Below are 16,774 nucleotides of genomic sequence, written 5' to 3'. Positions count from 1 at the left end.
GGGGAGTGGGGTCTCAGAAGGAGGGGGTCTGAGAAGGGGTAGGCAGGAACAGATGGGGAGAAGCAGGGGTCTCAGAAGGCTGGAGGGGACCAGGGACACGAGTCCCCACCCACCCCCCTGAGCACCCCGCCTTCCTCCCTCCACAGGCAACATCTACTGGACGGACCAGGGTTTTGATGTCATCGAAGTTGCCCGGCTCAATGGCTCTTTCCGCTACGTGGTCATCTCCCAGGGTCTGGACAAGCCCCGGGCGATCACCGTCCACCCGGAGAAGGGGTGAGGAGCGGGGTGGGCTGACCAGTTCCCATTCCTGGCTCTGGTCTGGTCCGGGCCCTCTGGCCACAGGCCCGTTCTCCTCCGTGCTCTGGGGACTGACCCCCTCTTCCACCTCCACCCCAGGTACTTGTTCTGGACTGAGTGGGGCCAGTACCCACGGATTGAGCGGTCTCGGCTGGATGGCACTGAGCGAGTGGTGCTGGTTAACGTCAGCATCAGCTGGCCCAACGGCATCTCCGTGGACTATCAGGTTTGGATGCAGGCTCGGCCCTGGAGCCGAAGAGGTGGACCCTGCGCTCTGGGGGGAGGGGCAGCTCCCCTTACCCTGTGCCCTGCTCCCCATTGAATCTCATGTGACATGCCCATTGGTGGGAAGATACGGACCAAGGAGTCATGGGTCCTCTGGCCCAGGCCCCATGCTGAGTAGGGTTCCACCACCCTGGAGATGGCCAAGGAGGTCACTCAGAAGTGGGCACTGGAGGGATGCCAGCAGAGCCACAGGTCAGAGAGCGGGAGGATGTAGAGCAAGGAGGGAAGAGATGGTGAGGCAGGAGTGAGTGGATGCCCCATGCCACCTGGGACGTGGGGCTGGCAGTAAGGTGGGCACCTCTGGCCTGCAGGATGGGAAACTATACTGGTGCGATGCCCGGACAGACAAAATCGAGCGGATCGACCTGGAGACTGGTGAGGACCGCGAGGTGGTGCTGTCCAGCAACAACATGGACATGTTCTCAGTGTCCGTGTTTGAGGAGTTCATCTACTGGAGTGACAGGTGGGCCTCTGTCCTGGCCTTCCCCTGAGCCATCTGTCCCCTCCCCCCTCAGCCCCAGCTGACAACCTGCTCATGGCCCCTTGCCTCCCCACAGGACTCACGCCAACGGCTCCATCAAGCGTGGGAGCAAGGACAACGCCACCGACTCCGTGCCTCTGCGAACGGGCATCGGCGTCCAGCTCAAAGACATCAAAGTCTTCAACCGGGACCGGCAGAAAGGCGAGGCTGGGGCTCTGGGCTGGGCAAGAGAGGGCCTAGGGGAGAAGTTAGACCGCAGGGCAATTTCCAGGAGGGCATGATGAGAGAGACCCAGGGGTGGTGAGGAGAGGCTGAAGGGGTTGAGTGAAAGGCCCTAGAGAGTTGTCTGAAGTGGGCACATGGAGGCAGAGCAGGGCACCAACCAGAGTTTCCACCTCAGCTGAGAGGACATGGGCAGCCAGCTGGCCCTGCCCGCCGTGACCTCTGCCTTCCCTGCGGCCGCACCCCCCCAGGAACCAATGTGTGTGCTGTGGACAACGGCGGGTGCCAGCAGCTGTGCCTGTACCGGGGCAACGGGCAGCGGGCCTGCGCCTGCGCCCACGGGATGCTGGCTGAGGATGGGGCGTCGTGTCGCGAGTACGCGGGCTACCTGCTCTACTCCGAGCGCACCATCCTCAAGAGCGTCCACCTGTCCGACGAGCGCAACCTCAACGCGCCAGTGCAGCCCTTCGAGGACCCTGAGCACATGAAGAATGTCATTGCCCTGGCCTTCGACTACCGAGCGGGCACCTCCCCGGGCACCCCCAACCGCATCTTCTTCAGCGACATCCACTTTGGGAACATCCAGCAGATCAATGACGACGGCTCTGGCAGGACCACCATTGTGGAGAGTGAGCCCAGACTTCCTTTCTTCCCAGGAACTGGGAGCGGGGATTGGGGGGAGTATGGGGAGAGTCAGCCCAGACTCAGGGCAGGGACGCTGCGGACACCAGCCAACCCAGCCTGCCCCGGATCGGAGTCCCACCTGCCTTGGCTTCCCTAACAAATAGCCAGTGAATCACACTACATGTTACTGAAAGTCTCTCCCATTGGAGTCAGAGTCGGTCCCCTCCGATCCTCATTCTGCCCCCAAGGTGGATAGAATAAGCCAAAGCTCAACTCTGTATATCTGGTGCTCATAGAACAGGCTGTAGACACTGGGTGGGTTCAACCCCAGACACGGGATTTTAGTCACTTGGGCAAGTTTTCTGTGCTCTCACAGCCTCAGATTTCTTGTCTGTGCAGAGAGACAGGATGACCTGAGACATCAGGTGGGAGACCTTAGCTGGGCATAGGCCACGTCGTGTGCTTCCTAAAGGGGGAGGGCCTAGAGCTTCATTCCCGGACAGCTTTTATGCTCCTTGGAAAGTTCTGTTCTGTCCCACTGTTTTCTCTGCTCTGGGCTGGATGCCCCCGGTCCTTTGCCTCATTCACTTGTTCATACATTTGTCACTCTTGTCTGTAAAGACTTGCCAAGCGCGTTACTAGGTGCTAGGTATACAGTGGTGATAAAAACAGACCTGTCCTTTCAACCTCCTTGGCCATTTTCTGCCTCACAGAGTCCCGTGCCCACGTCTGTCTGAAAATGTAGTGTCCAAAGCTGAACTCGATAGTCTGTAATCGTGGCTTGATCTGGAGAGCCTGGCAGAGCTGTCATCTTTCTCCGGGCCATTGTTCAGGCTACAATAGTTCTATTAATGCAGCCTTCTGGCAACCACATCACCAGACAGCTTGAAGCTGCCGAAACCCCTGAGTCTCTCTCTATTAAACTAAGTTCTGCCGCGTCTCTTTCATCACGCTCTTGGTTCTTTAACCTGAGCTTCAGGTGTCTACCAGTCAATCCAGTTCAGGGTCTAGAAGTTGGAGGCTCCCCAGTACAGCCCACGTGGGAGCTGATTTACTGAAATCCAGTTTGCACCCAACTTGGCAGAACTCTGGCTCCAGGGAGGTGTAACCGCAGCATAAAGCCAAATCTAGCCAGCAGTGGGGAGACACCGGAAGAAGGGTTAGGGGGATGGACCATGGATCATTTGGGTGGGAAATAGAGGAGTGCAGGAGGGCCTAGGGGTGCTGAGGGCCGCCCCCCCACACACACACTCCCCAGCTCCCACACTTCCCGCATTTGCAGGCAAGTGGGGGCCCCTGTGCTCTGCTCACTGGCCCTGTCCTGATCCACGCTGCTCCTGTCTCTCTGCAGACGTGGGCTCTGTGGAAGGCTTGGCCTATCACCGGGGCTGGGACACACTCTACTGGACAAGCTACACCACGTCCACCATCACCCGCCACACAGTGGACCAGACCCGCCCAGGGGCCTTCGAGCGTGAGACTGTCATCACCATGTCTGGAGACGACCACCCCAGGGCCTTTGTGCTGGATGAGTGCCAGAAGTGAGTGGGGGCCCAGGGTTTGGGGATGAGTGGGCACAGGGGGGCAGAAACTGCCCCCAGACAGATTGGGGCAGGGGATGCAGGAGCGGGAAGGTCTGGCTCTAACCTGAGCTCAGCCGCTTTCTTGCTGTGAGATCTGGGACCAGCTGCGGGACCTCTCTGAGCTTCGGTTTCCTCATCTGTAATATAAGGACAGTACCATCTCAGACGCCTCATCAAGGAGAGGGTGAGAGGGCTGTGGCGGCCTTTCTGGCTTGGTGATTAACTGAATCTCTTGATTCATTCATTAGACGGCCATGCTCAAGGCACACAGCAGGTCCTCTGTATTTCTTGGTCTCCAAGTTTCAAGCAAAGTTTGTTCACCAAACATCTGTTGTGTGGAAGCCTTGAGCTGGGCCCATTCCAGCCACCTAACTGGGGAGAGAACTCACTGGTGGGAAATGGATGACGGCACAGGGCCAGGTGTGATGACGGAGAGGCATCACAGGGGCGGTGGGTTGGCACAGGGCCTGCAAGTGGAAAAGCCAGGGAAGGGCCGCCTGGGTAGGGCAGAGCTTTGAGCAAGAGTGGGAGGAGGGAGGGCTCCAGGCAGAGGAGGAGACTTACCCATGCCCAGCCCAGTTGAGGCTCTGTGGCCTGGGAGTTGGGGGGCATGCAAGGGGGCAGAGGGGGTAGGCCTGAGGAAGCACAGGAGGCTGAGCTAAGGTTGCAGATGGAGAATTTGGGAGGAAGCCCCCCGGGTGGTGCACACCCCCCAGCCTCCACCCACTCCACCCTCCTGCAGGGGCAGCCCCGCCCCCACCATCACCTTGGCTCTCTTGGCCCACATGTGAGCAAACCTTTTTGCTCCTGAATTCTGCAGCTCTTGGAATGTTTTCCCAAAGCTTTACTAGGAAACTAAGGGACAAACAAAACCCAAAAGCAGCTACTTAGAAACAGTGAGTGCACTGAACCTAGATTCCTTACCCTGATGTAACTCACGCCCGGCCCTAGCCTGGCCCTTGCCTGGCCTGCTGACCATCTCCAGGGCCATTGCCACCTCAGTCCTGTCCCGCATGTATACAGCTTATGACAGAGACCCCGTCTTCCCTGCCGGCCGTGACCCTTGGCAACTTCACCTGCCTGAGGCTGGTCCCAGGGCTCATCCGGGGGCTCATGCTCGGGCCCCCACCTGCCTCCCATCTTCGATGCAGAGCCCACTAAGTTCCTTTGCTGTGAGCCCAGGGGATGAAGCCCTCCACTCAACAAATGGCTTTTTTTGTCTGTTTTAATTTTTATTTGGCTCCGCCAGGTCTTAGTTGCAGCACACAGGATCTTCGATTTTTGTTGCAGCACTCAGGATGTTTTTTTCTTTAGTTGCAGCATATGGGATCTAGTTCCATGACCAGGGATTGAACCCAGGCCCCCTGCCTGGGGAACAGAGTCTTAACCACTGGACCATCAGGGAAGTCCCTGCAAATGGTTTTTGAGAACCAGTGATGTGCTGAGGATCCGGCGGGGAGCAGGGTTGGGTCAGCCATGTGCCACTGGTGTATTTGATGTCTGTCCTAATGAGGCCGCAGGGAGCTCCACAACTGGGTGACGAGGACCTGAGCCAGGCTGGAAATCAGGGAACGTGTCCTCAAGAAGGCAGTGCGTGAGCCAGGTCTGCAAGATAGCAGGGTGAACTGAAGCCAGGCAGGACATGGGAGAAAGGGCTGAAGTGTGTGGGAGAGGCCCTCCCTTGGCCAGAAAGAGCGAGCGTGTTGGAGGAGCGTGAGGGAGCCAGCGTGGACCCAGATGGAGGGTGCGGGGCCTCTCCCGGTCAGGTGACCGCAGTCCTGGGAGCACGAATCAATCTGCCACGTGCAGCAGTTTGTCGTGACAAGAGGGAAGCACTTCCCAGCATGAAGTGAGCCAGACTGTACTTGAGGGTGTAGGCGTCCCTGGTGGGAAGGAAGATGACTCTAGCAACCGTCCTGGGACACCCGTTTTCTCTGGGGGAGGCCAGCAGGAGATGCCTCCATCCGCTCCCATCCTGATTCCAAGAACCAGAACCCCGCCCCTTCCCCTGAGAGGAGGCCTTTCAAACCAGAGCCTTAGCCTCATGGGTTCAGGAGCAGTCAGCCTCCCTAACGAAAAGCCTTTTACCTGAGTATAGTGGCAGGGTGGAGAGACTGGGTGGGTGGGTGGCGGTTGTTAGAGTGAGACCTGGAGAGGTTTGAGGAGACAAGTCCAGCTGCCAAGGATAGCTCTGCGGCCAGAACAGACAAGGGAGGAGGGACATAGGCCTGGGGTGGAGGGAAGCAGAGAGCAGGTCCTGTGAGGGAACTGAAAAGGGATCTAGCTTTGGTGTTGTTCAGTCGCTTGGTCGTGTCTGACTCTTTGTGACCGCCCCCCACCATGGACTGCAGCACGCCAGGCTTCCCTGTCCTTCACTATCTCCTGGAGTTTGTTCAAGCTTATGTCCACTGAGTCAGTGATGCCATCCAACCATCTCATTCTCTGTCATCCCCTTCTCCTGCCTTCAATCTTTCCCAGCATCAAGGTCTTTTCCAATGAGTCAGCTCTTTGCATCAGGTGACCAAAGTATTAGAGCTTCAGCATCAGTCCTGCCAGTGAATATTCAGGACTGATTTCCTTTAGGATTAACTGGTTTGATTTCCTTGCAATTCAACTGGCTTTGATGTAGCTCATGCTAGGTCGCTTCAGTCATGTCTGACTCTTTGCGACCCCATGGACTATAGCCTGGGGAGACATAGGCTCCTCTGTCCATAGGATTCTCCAGGCAAGAATACTGGAGTGGGTTGCCATGTCCTCCTCCAGGGAAGCTTCCTGACCCAGGGATCAAACCCAGGTCTCTTATGTCTGCTGCATTGGCAGGCAGGTTCTTTACCACTAGCACCTCCTGGGAAGTCCTGGTGTAGCTTGGTGCTTCTCAAACTCCAGGGTGGGTGAGGGTGGCCCGGGGAGCACTGGAAGGTCTGGTTTCCCAGTCTCCCTCCTTCCTAACTGCATGTGAATCTGGGACAAAGACCCAGGAATCACCATCCACTGGTCACAGATCCACAGTGTCACACCCAGTATAGTGCCTGACCAGCCCTGAGGTCTTCCACACCCATCTCTAGGGCCTTACCACCACCACCCTACCCAGAGAAGCACAGCTGGCCATTCCCATCACCTCCTATACTGAGAGGAAACTGAGGCTCAGAGGGGCCAAGAGAAAAAGAAAAAAAGAGAGGCCAAGAAGCATGTTCAAGGTCAGAGCTAGTGAGCAGCAGAGCTGGGACTCAGATCCCAAATGTACAGAGGCCTTAAGTTATGGAGAGGGTGATTCTTGGGAACTTGGTGGTAAAACCCATGTGTCCCCAGGACGTGGGAGGCACTGGACACCTAAGGGTCTTCAGGATGCCAGGAGAAGAGAAAAACAGAAAAAAATAATAGAAAATCCTCATAGCACACATGACTGTCATTTAATCCCCAAACCACTCCATGGGGCAGGTAGTACTAATAGTACTATTCATTCCTATTTCATAGGGCGGAAAATTGAGTTACAGAAGGGTTAAGTAGCTTGCTAAGGTTCCTAGCTGGTCAGTGCTGCAGCCAGGATCAGAATCCCAGAGCCCACTGTCTCTGTAAAGGCAGGTATAGACACAGAAGCACTTGTACATGTACGCACACACACGCTAATGCTATCTGTATAGCCGTCCTTCCCGGGCACCAGGGCTGTGTTGGCTTTGGTGGCCTGAGGCTTGCCTGTGGTGCCGGGGCCTAGTTCACGTGCTGGCGGACCTCTGGGTCTGGCTGTCTGCACGCCCTGGCCTGGGCTTACCGTGGCTGGCTCCTTGGCTTTGGGTCCTAATCTCCGTGGCCTCTCTCCCCCCAGCCTGATGTTCTGGACCAACTGGAATGAGCAGCACCCCAGCATCATGCGAGCAGCCCTGTCAGGGGCCAACGTCCTGACTCTCATCGAGAAGGACATCCGCACCCCCAACGGCCTGGCCATCGACCACCGGGCCGAGAAGCTCTACTTCTCCGACGCCACCCTGGACAAGATCGAGCGGTGCGAGTATGACGGCTCCCATCGCTACGTGAGTCTCCAGGGCAGGCGGGATGGGCAGCAAGAGGGGGCCAACACCAGGAGACTGCCGGGCAGCCAGGGAGGACACTGCCCAGGCACAGAGCAGGAGAAAGGGAGGCCTGGTGTAGAGGGAAGAGTCGGGAGGACAGTGAGGTGTCCTGACCTCACCACTTAGCATCCTCAACCTTCCCAGTTTGGCTTCCTCGGCAGTTGAATGAGGGAGATGATTGCAGTCCTCTGCAGATCCTCCCCTAGTGTGACTGTATCTAGGGAGCCGGGCCGCTGGTCTCCGGAGCAGCTGCAGGGGGTGGAGGCAGGGGCGAGAGCCATACCTCTGACAATGCTGAGGGTGTCTCCACAGGTGATCTTGAAGTCAGAGCCAGTCCACCCCTTCGGGTTGGCCGTGTACGGGGAACACATCTTCTGGACCGACTGGGTGCGGCGGGCCGTGCAGCGGGCCAACAAGTACGTGGGCAGCGACATGAAGCTGCTGCGCGTGGACATCCCCCAGCAGCCCATGGGCATCATCGCCGTGGCCAATGACACCAACAGCTGTGAGTGGGGCTGCTGCCACCAGCCTTGCCCGCCTGCCCACTATGCCAGCGTGCACACACATATACACACACACACGTACACAACTGGCTGATCCACATCTTTGGATGCACCCAGCACATGGTATAGTCATTCCTCCCACACAGAACCACACAGACCCATTGGAACCTGACCCCATGCCCATCCCAGGCGCTACCTGCTCCACCGTCTGCGTGCACGGGCACAGACGTGGTCCCACACTGGCTTGACACCGAGGGTCCCCCACACAGATCTGCAGCTTTCTCAGCCTCTCACACACTCTTCACACATGCCGGCCCCCGTCACACACATGACCTCAGGGCTCCTTAGATTTCAGTCTCCCCAGTGTACAGCTCAGAATGTCAGTCACCCCACCTAAGAGCACACATATCCTCAAGCTCAGGCCCATCCCAAATGCTCCTACCCGGCCTTCCCATAGCAGCCCCCAGGCCAGCTGTGAGCCACCTTGTCACAGGTGGTGCCTGGAAGCTCAGCAAAGCTGGGTGGTTGGGGGTGGGGGTGCTCCGTTGTGTACTGGGGAGGACACCCTTGGCCCACTCTCCTCCACCCCTGCCTCAGGCGAGCTCTCCCCCTGCCGCATCAACAACGGGGGCTGCCAGGACCTGTGTCTGCTCACGCACCAAGGCCACGTCAACTGCTCCTGCCGCGGGGGCCGTATCCTCCAGGACGACTTCACCTGCCAGGGTGAGAGAGGGATGCGGGCACTGCGTGGGGGACCCTGGGCACAGACGGGAACCATCTCACTCCAGACGCTCCAACAACCCAGCCCCCACCAACAACCCAGCCCCCCGAAGCCTCAGTTCCTGGGTGGAGGAGGGTAACAGGGATACAGGCGCTCAGGCCCCAGCTCAGGAAGCTCCTCACCTCCCTCCCCAGCGGTGAATTCCTCGTGCCGGGCACAAGACGAGTTTGAGTGTGCCAACGGTGAGTGCATCAACTTCGGCCTGACGTGCGATGGCGTCTCCCACTGCAAGGACAAGTCTGACGAGAAGCCATCCTACTGCAGTAAGGGCCCCGACCCGTACCTCCAGGCCCCCACCTCCCAAGTCACCAGCCTCAGTCCCCGCCCTCCCCGCATCCCCAAGAAAAAGTAGGGAGCTTGTGAAGGGGAGAACCACCGTGAGACCCGTGCCAGGCCTAAAGCAAGGCCTCATCAGAGGCAGCCCCCAGCCACTGCTTACCGTGGCCTGCTCCCGCCTGCAGACACCCGCCGCTGCAAGAAGACCTTCCGCCAGTGCAACAATGGGCGCTGTGTGTCCAACATGCTGTGGTGCAACGGGGCAGATGACTGCGGGGATGGCTCTGACGAGATTCCCTGCAACAGTGAGTGGGACCCTGGCCAGGCCTCAGACCCTCCCCACCCCCACCGACCCAGCCCCACCCCCGCCCTCGCTGAGCTTTGGTCCCCAGGTCCCAAGGATTCTGGTTCAGGGCACGGTGTGGTGGCCCTGGGCAGGCACTCTGGGCTGGGAGTCTGGCCTGGGCTGACCTGGCCCCCACGGGGAGCCCCCTGGCTGATGGCACTGGGCGGGCGCTGTTGTAGAGACGGCCTGTGGTGTGGGCGAGTTCCGCTGCCGGGACGGCACCTGCATCGGGAACTCCAGCCGCTGCAACCAGTTTGTGGACTGCGACGACGCCTCTGACGAGATGAACTGCAGTGAGCGACGCCCCCTCCCTGCCCTCTGGTCCCTGCCCTCTGGTCCTGGCTCCTCTCTGCCTTCCCTCTGGGCCCCTGGGGCAGCCTCAGTCCCCTCCCAGCCCGCCCCAGGCCTGGGCTCCCCTGGGACTCAGGGAGGGGCAGAGAGTGAAAAGTGTGGACAGGGCACATCCACCGAAGGACGTGGTTCAACTTTCTAAAACACATGAAGGCGCCGTGCAGGCCAGCAGCTCTGCGGGGAGGGTGTTGTGGGGGGAACCCGGTGCCATCCCTCCTCCCCGCCCCTGCCAGGTGCCACCGACTGCAGCAGCTACTTCCGCCTGGGGGTGAAGGGCGTGCGCTTCCAGCCCTGCGAGCGGACCTCCCTCTGCTACGCGCCCAGCTGGGTGTGCGACGGTGCCAACGACTGCGGGGACTACAGCGATGAGCGTGATTGCCCAGGTCCGGCCAGTGGGCAGGTGTGTGGTGGACGGCGGACCCCCGAGGTGGCCGTGCCCTCACGCCTGCCTCACCCCCAGGTGTGAAGCGCCCCAGGTGCCCCTTGAACTATTTTGCCTGCCCCAGCGGCCGCTGCATCCCCATGAGCTGGACATGTGACAAGGAGGATGACTGTGAACACGGCGAGGATGAGACCCACTGCAGTGAGTGACCAGAGACTCACTCCCAAGCCCAGCACCCAGAGGACCTGCGGGGGATGGGGCTTCACCGTCCCGCTAAGACTCTGTGCGGACCCCGCCCTCTTGACGCCCTCACAGGAAATGCCCTCCTTTGAGAGGGGCACCCAGGGCCTCATCCCGTGCCTCCCACCCAGACCCTCAGGCTCTGAGAGGGGACCGTCTCTCCACTCCTGCTGAGTCCCCCTAGCGGGTGCCATGAATATCTACCCCATCCATCCTGTGGCATCCACCTGCCTGACTGTGCAGCCCCCCATCCCTTCCCGATCTAACTGTGACCTCCGTCTGACTGCCCCAGACAAGTTCTGCTCCGAGGCCCAGTTTGAGTGCCAGAACCATCGCTGCATCTCCAAGCAGTGGCTGTGCGACGGCAGCGATGACTGCGGGGACGGCTCAGACGAGGCGGCTCACTGTGGTGAGGCGGGGGCGGGGGGCGGGGAAGGGACAGACCCCTCCACACACACAAACCCCACCAAGTGACAACACAGCAGTGGGGGCGTCTTTCCAGCTGCCCAGCCCGGCTCTGCCTGCTCCTGCGTCTCTCAGTATCTCCCTGTTCCCTCCACAGAAGGCAAAACATGTGGCCCCGGCTCCTTCTCCTGCCCTGGCACCCACGTGTGTGTCCCCGAGCGCTGGCTCTGTGATGGAGACAAGGACTGTGCTGACGGTGCTGACGAGAGCGTCGCAGCAGGCTGCTGTGAGTGGCGGGGAATGGGGAGTGGGGAGTGGGGCGGATGGTGCGTGGCCACGGGCCCACTTTGCAGAAGGGGAAACCGAGGTCAAGGAGAGGAAGGGGTCACTCAGGCAGCAGTGGCAGAGCTCTATCCTCAGTCCAGGTGCCCAGATGCCCTGTCCACCAGTGCTCTGCCCACCCTGCCACTCACGCCACAGGAAGGTCGGGAGGGTGACAGTCAGCAGCAGGTGGGTGGGCGCTGAGGGGCTGTGTCCGCCTCCATCCACAGTGTACAACAGCACCTGTGATGAACGCGAGTTCATGTGTCAGAACCGCCAGTGCATCCCCAAGCACTTCATGTGCGACCACGACCGTGACTGTGCTGACGGCTCCGATGAGTCCCCCGAGTGTGGTGAGCCCAGGGCCGCGGCGGGAGGGGGCCCTGCTCTCGGCACACAGGCCGCCAGCCTCACCTGCCCCCTCTGACCACAGAGTACCCGACCTGTGGCCCCAACGAGTTCCGCTGCGCCAATGGGCGCTGCCTGAGCTCCCGCCAGTGGGAGTGCGATGGTGAAAACGACTGCCACGACCAGAGCGATGAGGCCCCCAAGAACCCACACTGCACCAGCCCAGGTGGGCCCCCCACGTAGCTCCCTCCCTGCCCTCAGCCCCTGGCCCCAGCCCCCAGGCAGCCGGGACCCAGCTGACTCGCCCCCCTCCACCTCACCCTCCCCAGAGCACAAGTGCAACGCCTCCTCGCAGTTCCTGTGCAGCAGTGGGCGCTGCGTGGCCGAGGCACTGCTTTGCAATGGCCAGGACGACTGTGGTGACGGCTCGGATGAGCGGGGCTGCCACGTCAACGAGTGTCTCAGCCACAAGCTCAGTGGCTGCAGCCAGGACTGCGAGGACCTCAAGATCGGCTTCAAGGTATGCTGGGTGGGAGCCTCTGCACCCCAAGCCTGGCTGGGACTCCTTTCTCTGCCCCTCATTCATGCGTTCATCCGACAAAGGCAGCCCCTGTCCTTCCAGGCAGCGTTCTAGGCACTGGGGACACGGCATTGAGCACAGCAGAAATCTCTCCTAGTCAGGTTCTGGTCAGTGTAGAAGATAGTACCGGCAGGCTTTGCTGGGAGATAAGGTCGGGGCGTGAGAGGAGGAGGGGCGTGTGGATGTCAAGCAGGCCCCAGATGCACAGGTCCGCGGTTCAAGGGAGAGGCCAGATGGGAGAGGGAGTCTGGGAGCTGTCACCATAGAGACGGCATTTAAGTCAGGTGTCTGGAGAAGACCCTCAAGGGGGCGAGTGGAGATGGAAAGAGGCTGGTCCGAGTCCTGAGCCCTGTGCATAGCCACACTGAGGGTGGTGAGGTGAGTGGGGAGGGGAGCAGCAGGGGAGCCTGAGTAGGGCCAGCTGCCAGGGCAGGAGGACAGCCAAGGGAAGAAAGTATTGGAGGAAGAGGTGCCCAGCTGTCAAATGATGCCCACGGGTCACATAAGACGAGGCCTGAGCGTTGAGCTGGGGATGCAGAGACATGGCGGTCACTGGGGACTCACACCAGTGGTCAGGTAGGGGTGAGAGCCAGATGGCTGATGTGGGCCAGCTCAGTGCCTCCTCTTACGCGGGCAGGCCTCCGTGCTGCCTGCCTCCTCGACTTCCCTGTGCCAGCCAGCCACCTGGGGTGAAGGGAGCTGGAGGCGCCCCTCAGTCTCAGGGTGAGAGGTCTGCAGTCCCTTGGGCGGCCCAACCCCCTGCCCATGCCCACCCTAGGCCCCCTGTGCCCGCAGTGCCGCTGCCGCCCCGGCTTCCGCCTGAAGGACGATGGCCGGACATGCGCCGACGTGGACGAGTGCAGCACCACATTCCCCTGCAGCCAGCGCTGCATCAACACCCACGGCAGCTACAAGTGTCTGTGCGTGGAGGGCTACGCACCCCGCGGTGGCGACCCCCACAGCTGCAAGGCTGTGACCGGTGAGACAGGGGCTAGGGGGTGTGCAGCTGGCCCAGGCTGACGGGGGCAGTGGCGGGAGGACCGGGACGGCAGAGCTGAAGGCAGGCTGGGGACTTGGGGGGGGGTGTGCCAGAATGCACCCTGGCCAGCAACTGAGCCAGCATCCTCTGTCTTCAGACGAGGAGCCGTTTCTGATCTTCGCCAACCGGTACTACCTGCGCAAGCTCAACCTGGACGGCTCCAACTACACGCTGCTCAAGCAGGTGCCAGACCCGCCCTCCTCACCCCACCGCCTCCCCAGACCTGCTGTCCAGCCCCACGCTCTCAACACTCAGACCCGTGGCTGTCTTCCCTGCCCACCTCTCCAGCGTTCCATATCCTGACTCTTCGGTCACTCCTCTGCTCACCCCCCAAATGCAGGGCCTCAACAACGCCGTTGCCTTGGACTTCGACTACCGAGAGCAGATGATCTACTGGACGGACGTGACAACCCAGGGCAGCATGATCCGCAGGATGCACCTGAATGGGAGCAACGTGCAGGTGAGGCCGGGGGCCTGGAGCCAGCCGCTGTCCCTGCCCAGAGGACCTGCTCTGTTTCAAGGCCATCTCCACTCGACTCCGCTTGTCCTCGCTTCTCTCCCCTCTGAGCCCAGCGAGCAGGCAGGATCTAGGAGACTCCTCTCTCTCCCTTCCCCTAATTAGCAGTGAGTTCTCCTTAGTCTGACCTTCCTTACACCTGTGCTCCCGGGCTCTGTGGGGTTGGGGTGTGGTCTCTGTCATCTAGAGACCCCTCTCCTCAAGCCTAGGCTGACACCATGCCTAGGGCTGGGCCTTTTCCATCCACTGTCCTCCCAGAGAGGCTGAGAGTCCTGGCCCAGGTCACCCAGGGCCCTTCCTCCCTGCCCCTGCCCGCAGGTGCTGCACCGGACAGGCCTCAGCAACCCCGATGGGCTGGCTGTGGATTGGGTCGGCGGCAACCTGTACTGGTGTGACAAAGGCCGGGACACCATCGAAGTGTCCAAGCTCAACGGGGCCTATCGCACAGTGCTGGTCAGCTCCGGCCTCCGTGAGCCCCGGGCGCTGGTGGTGGACGTGCAGAATGGGTATGTGGGCGAGGAGGGTCAGGGAGGTCTGAGAGCAGCTGGTGTAGTCGGGCACCCAGGTCCAGCTTCCCTGCAGGCTCCTGGTGGGACCAGTCATGGGATCTCTCCTGCCTCACTGCCCACCGGCCCGCCAGGTACCTCTACTGGACAGACTGGGGAGACCACTCACTGATTGGACGCATCGGTATGGACGGGTCCAGCCGCAGTGTCATCGTGGACACCAAGATCACGTGGCCCAACGGCCTGACGCTGGACTATGTCACTGAGCGCATCTACTGGGCCGATGCCCGTGAGGATTACATTGAGTTTGCCAGCCTGGACGGCTCCAACCGTCACGTGGGTCAGTGTGCCAGTGAGGCTGCCTGGGCATAGCCAACCTGCCGGGGACGGGGATTCTGAAACTTCAGGGGATCAGGCCTCTGGGGCAAGAGTGGGCTTAAAAGCTAGAGGGCATGACCTGGGGACACCACCTACCAAAGGTCTGGGGGGTCAGAGCACCACAGGGTACGTCCCCAGAACCCACCTAGGCACGAGGCCACCACCGGCTCCCTGAGGAAGGAGAGAGACAGGCACCTTCTGATGCACAGTTCCAGATGATGGGCCCTGAGGAAGGTGCAGGGGACTGGAGCTGGGGTATGCAGCATGCCCCCACTTTCTGACAGGGAACAGTGGAGAATATTGGGGCAGGACCCTGCCATCAGACAGGCCTGGAGTTGAGTTTCAGCTCTGCCACTCACCAGCTGTCCGACCAGGGGCTGCAGCGGGGCTATGCCCACCTCACAGGGTTGCTGTAGGGTTAAGAGGGCCCAGTAGGGAAGGCGCCTCATGCTGCCCAGAGCTGACCGACGGCCTGGGCCTGACCCCCACGCCCTGTGGCCCCCCGCAGTGCTGAGCCAGGACATCCCACACATCTTCGCACTGACCCTGTTTGAGGACTATGTCTACTGGACCGACTGGGAGACAAAATCCATCAACCGAGCCCACAAGACCACGGGCGCCAACAAGACACTCCTAATCAGCACGCTGCACCGGCCCATGGACCTGCATGTCTTCCACGCCCTGCGCCAGCCCGACGGTAAGTGGCTGGGGCCTGAGAGCTGGCCACCAGCGAGCCAGGCACGAGGGGCCCTGGGGTGAGATGGGACCCCACTGTCTCAGCAGGGGTTGCTGCCCCAATCCTTTCCCAGCACTGACTGAGCAGTGCCTATATACACCCGGCGATCTGGGGGGCGGTAGACAGGCTATGGTCTGGCTCTCCGGAGCTACAGCCCAGCTGGGTCCAGCCCTGGATCTTGCAGCAGCGAGGCCCCGAGGCCATCCAGCAGAGCAAGTCTGGGGGGAGAACCCCAAGGCCAGGCCCCGAAGGCAGACAGGCCAGAGCTGAGGGAGAGCACAGGGGAGGCCCAGCCTGACCCTGAAACCTCAAGAGAGTCCTCTCCTATCTCTGGCTTCAGCTCCCTTCCGAAAGAGCAGGGTTTGGACCTACCCCACGTCTGCCCAGAACAGATGGGCTGGGCAGCCTTTGAAAGACCAGAAAACGTGTTCCCAGCGAGCACTGCCCTCACCCCTCGAGAGGCCAGCAGCCGGGGGAACAGTGGCCCATAACCTGGGTCCATTTGCCGCCCTTTAACCCCGTTTCCTCCGGCAGTGCCCAACCACCCCTGCAAGGTCAACAATGGCGGCTGCAGCAACCTCTGCCTGCTGTCCCCTGGAGGCGGCCACAAGTGTGCCTGTCCCACCAACTTCTACCTGGGCGGCGACGGGCGCAACTGTGTGTCCAACTGCACGGCCAGCCAGGTGAGGCTCGTCCCCAGACCCCACTCACCAGTACCCCCACTCCTCCTCAGACCCCACCTCCCGCTCGAATGTCCTCACGCATCTGGTTTTCCCATGCTAACACCCCCACATTTCTTGCCTACCTCTTGTCTCCTCACAGCAATACTTTTACACCCGTCACCTCACACAGACACCCCCACACCCTAACCCTGACCCCCTCCTCGCCAGTCCCCCCAGCCCTGAGCTCCACACAGATACCCCCCCACCTGGCCTCCCTGCAGTCCTCAAATCCCAGCCTCCCATCCAGCTCACCCTCCCCCCGAGATACCTGACCCTGCTGCTTCTAGGAAATACACCAGCCCCTCAAAAGGAAATCTCCTGAGTTCCCCAGACCCCCACCAACCCTTCTCGCCCCCACCTGCCCTCCAGTTTGTGTGCAAGAACGACAAGTGCATTCCCTTCTGGTGGAAGTGTGACACGGAGGACGACTGCGGGGACCACTCGGACGAGCCCTCGGACTGTCGTGAGTGCCCGGGCGGGGTGACGAGAGGGTCTTACGTCAGGGCCCCCTGACTCCCGAGGCCCCAGGGGTCTGCGCCCACCCCACCCCCACCGTCCTGATGCTGAGCATCCCTTCCTGGCAGCCGAGTTCAAGTGCCGCCCAGGACAGTTCCAGTGCTCGACAGGCATCTGCACGAACCCTGCCTTCATCTGTGACGGGGACAATGACTGCCAAGACAACAGTGACGAGGCCAACTGCGGTAAAGGGCCCGTCCTCCCTAGGATCTGGGGTTGGGTGTCTGAGCTCCCAGGGCAAGGGAGCTCGGCCCCGCTGCTTCTC

The 16,774-nt window shown here is 60.7% G+C and overlaps 1 protein-coding gene across 2 annotated transcripts in view; it reads left to right on the top strand.

Annotated features, from left to right (window-relative positions):
- Window positions 1–16,774, top strand: part of LRP1 (LDL receptor related protein 1) — a 79,876-nt gene that overhangs the window by 51,547 nt on the left and 11,555 nt on the right. For both annotated transcript variants that reach the window (XM_081594339.1, XM_081594338.1), the window contains exons 37-64: window positions 147–276; window positions 400–526; window positions 897–1,048; window positions 1,143–1,267; window positions 1,540–1,917; window positions 3,264–3,453; window positions 7,319–7,523; window positions 7,875–8,067; window positions 8,663–8,788; window positions 8,981–9,109; window positions 9,308–9,427; window positions 9,648–9,761; window positions 10,053–10,202; window positions 10,280–10,402; window positions 10,734–10,850; window positions 11,004–11,132; window positions 11,398–11,520; window positions 11,601–11,741; window positions 11,845–12,035; window positions 12,891–13,074; window positions 13,232–13,317; window positions 13,475–13,594; window positions 13,970–14,157; window positions 14,292–14,497; window positions 15,044–15,232; window positions 15,806–15,954; window positions 16,363–16,456; window positions 16,578–16,694. In XM_081594339.1, coding sequence (XP_081450465.1) covers window positions 147–276; window positions 400–526; window positions 897–1,048; window positions 1,143–1,267; window positions 1,540–1,917; window positions 3,264–3,453; window positions 7,319–7,523; window positions 7,875–8,067; window positions 8,663–8,788; window positions 8,981–9,109; window positions 9,308–9,427; window positions 9,648–9,761; window positions 10,053–10,202; window positions 10,280–10,402; window positions 10,734–10,850; window positions 11,004–11,132; window positions 11,398–11,520; window positions 11,601–11,741; window positions 11,845–12,035; window positions 12,891–13,074; window positions 13,232–13,317; window positions 13,475–13,594; window positions 13,970–14,157; window positions 14,292–14,497; window positions 15,044–15,232; window positions 15,806–15,954; window positions 16,363–16,456; window positions 16,578–16,694 — 4,296 coding nt within the window. The remainder of the gene's footprint in view (window positions 1–146; window positions 277–399; window positions 527–896; window positions 1,049–1,142; window positions 1,268–1,539; window positions 1,918–3,263; window positions 3,454–7,318; window positions 7,524–7,874; window positions 8,068–8,662; window positions 8,789–8,980; window positions 9,110–9,307; window positions 9,428–9,647; window positions 9,762–10,052; window positions 10,203–10,279; window positions 10,403–10,733; window positions 10,851–11,003; window positions 11,133–11,397; window positions 11,521–11,600; window positions 11,742–11,844; window positions 12,036–12,890; window positions 13,075–13,231; window positions 13,318–13,474; window positions 13,595–13,969; window positions 14,158–14,291; window positions 14,498–15,043; window positions 15,233–15,805; window positions 15,955–16,362; window positions 16,457–16,577; window positions 16,695–16,774) is intronic.

This window comes from Giraffa tippelskirchi, chromosome 4 (assembly GCF_054371585.1).
Source record: "Giraffa tippelskirchi isolate mGirTip1 chromosome 4, T2T-mGirTip1v1.2.pri, whole genome shotgun sequence".
Taxonomy (NCBI): Eukaryota; Metazoa; Chordata; class Mammalia; order Artiodactyla; family Giraffidae; genus Giraffa; species Giraffa tippelskirchi.
The sequence above is the reverse complement of the archived record's forward strand: the minus strand, read 5'-3'. Positions and strand labels throughout refer to the sequence as shown.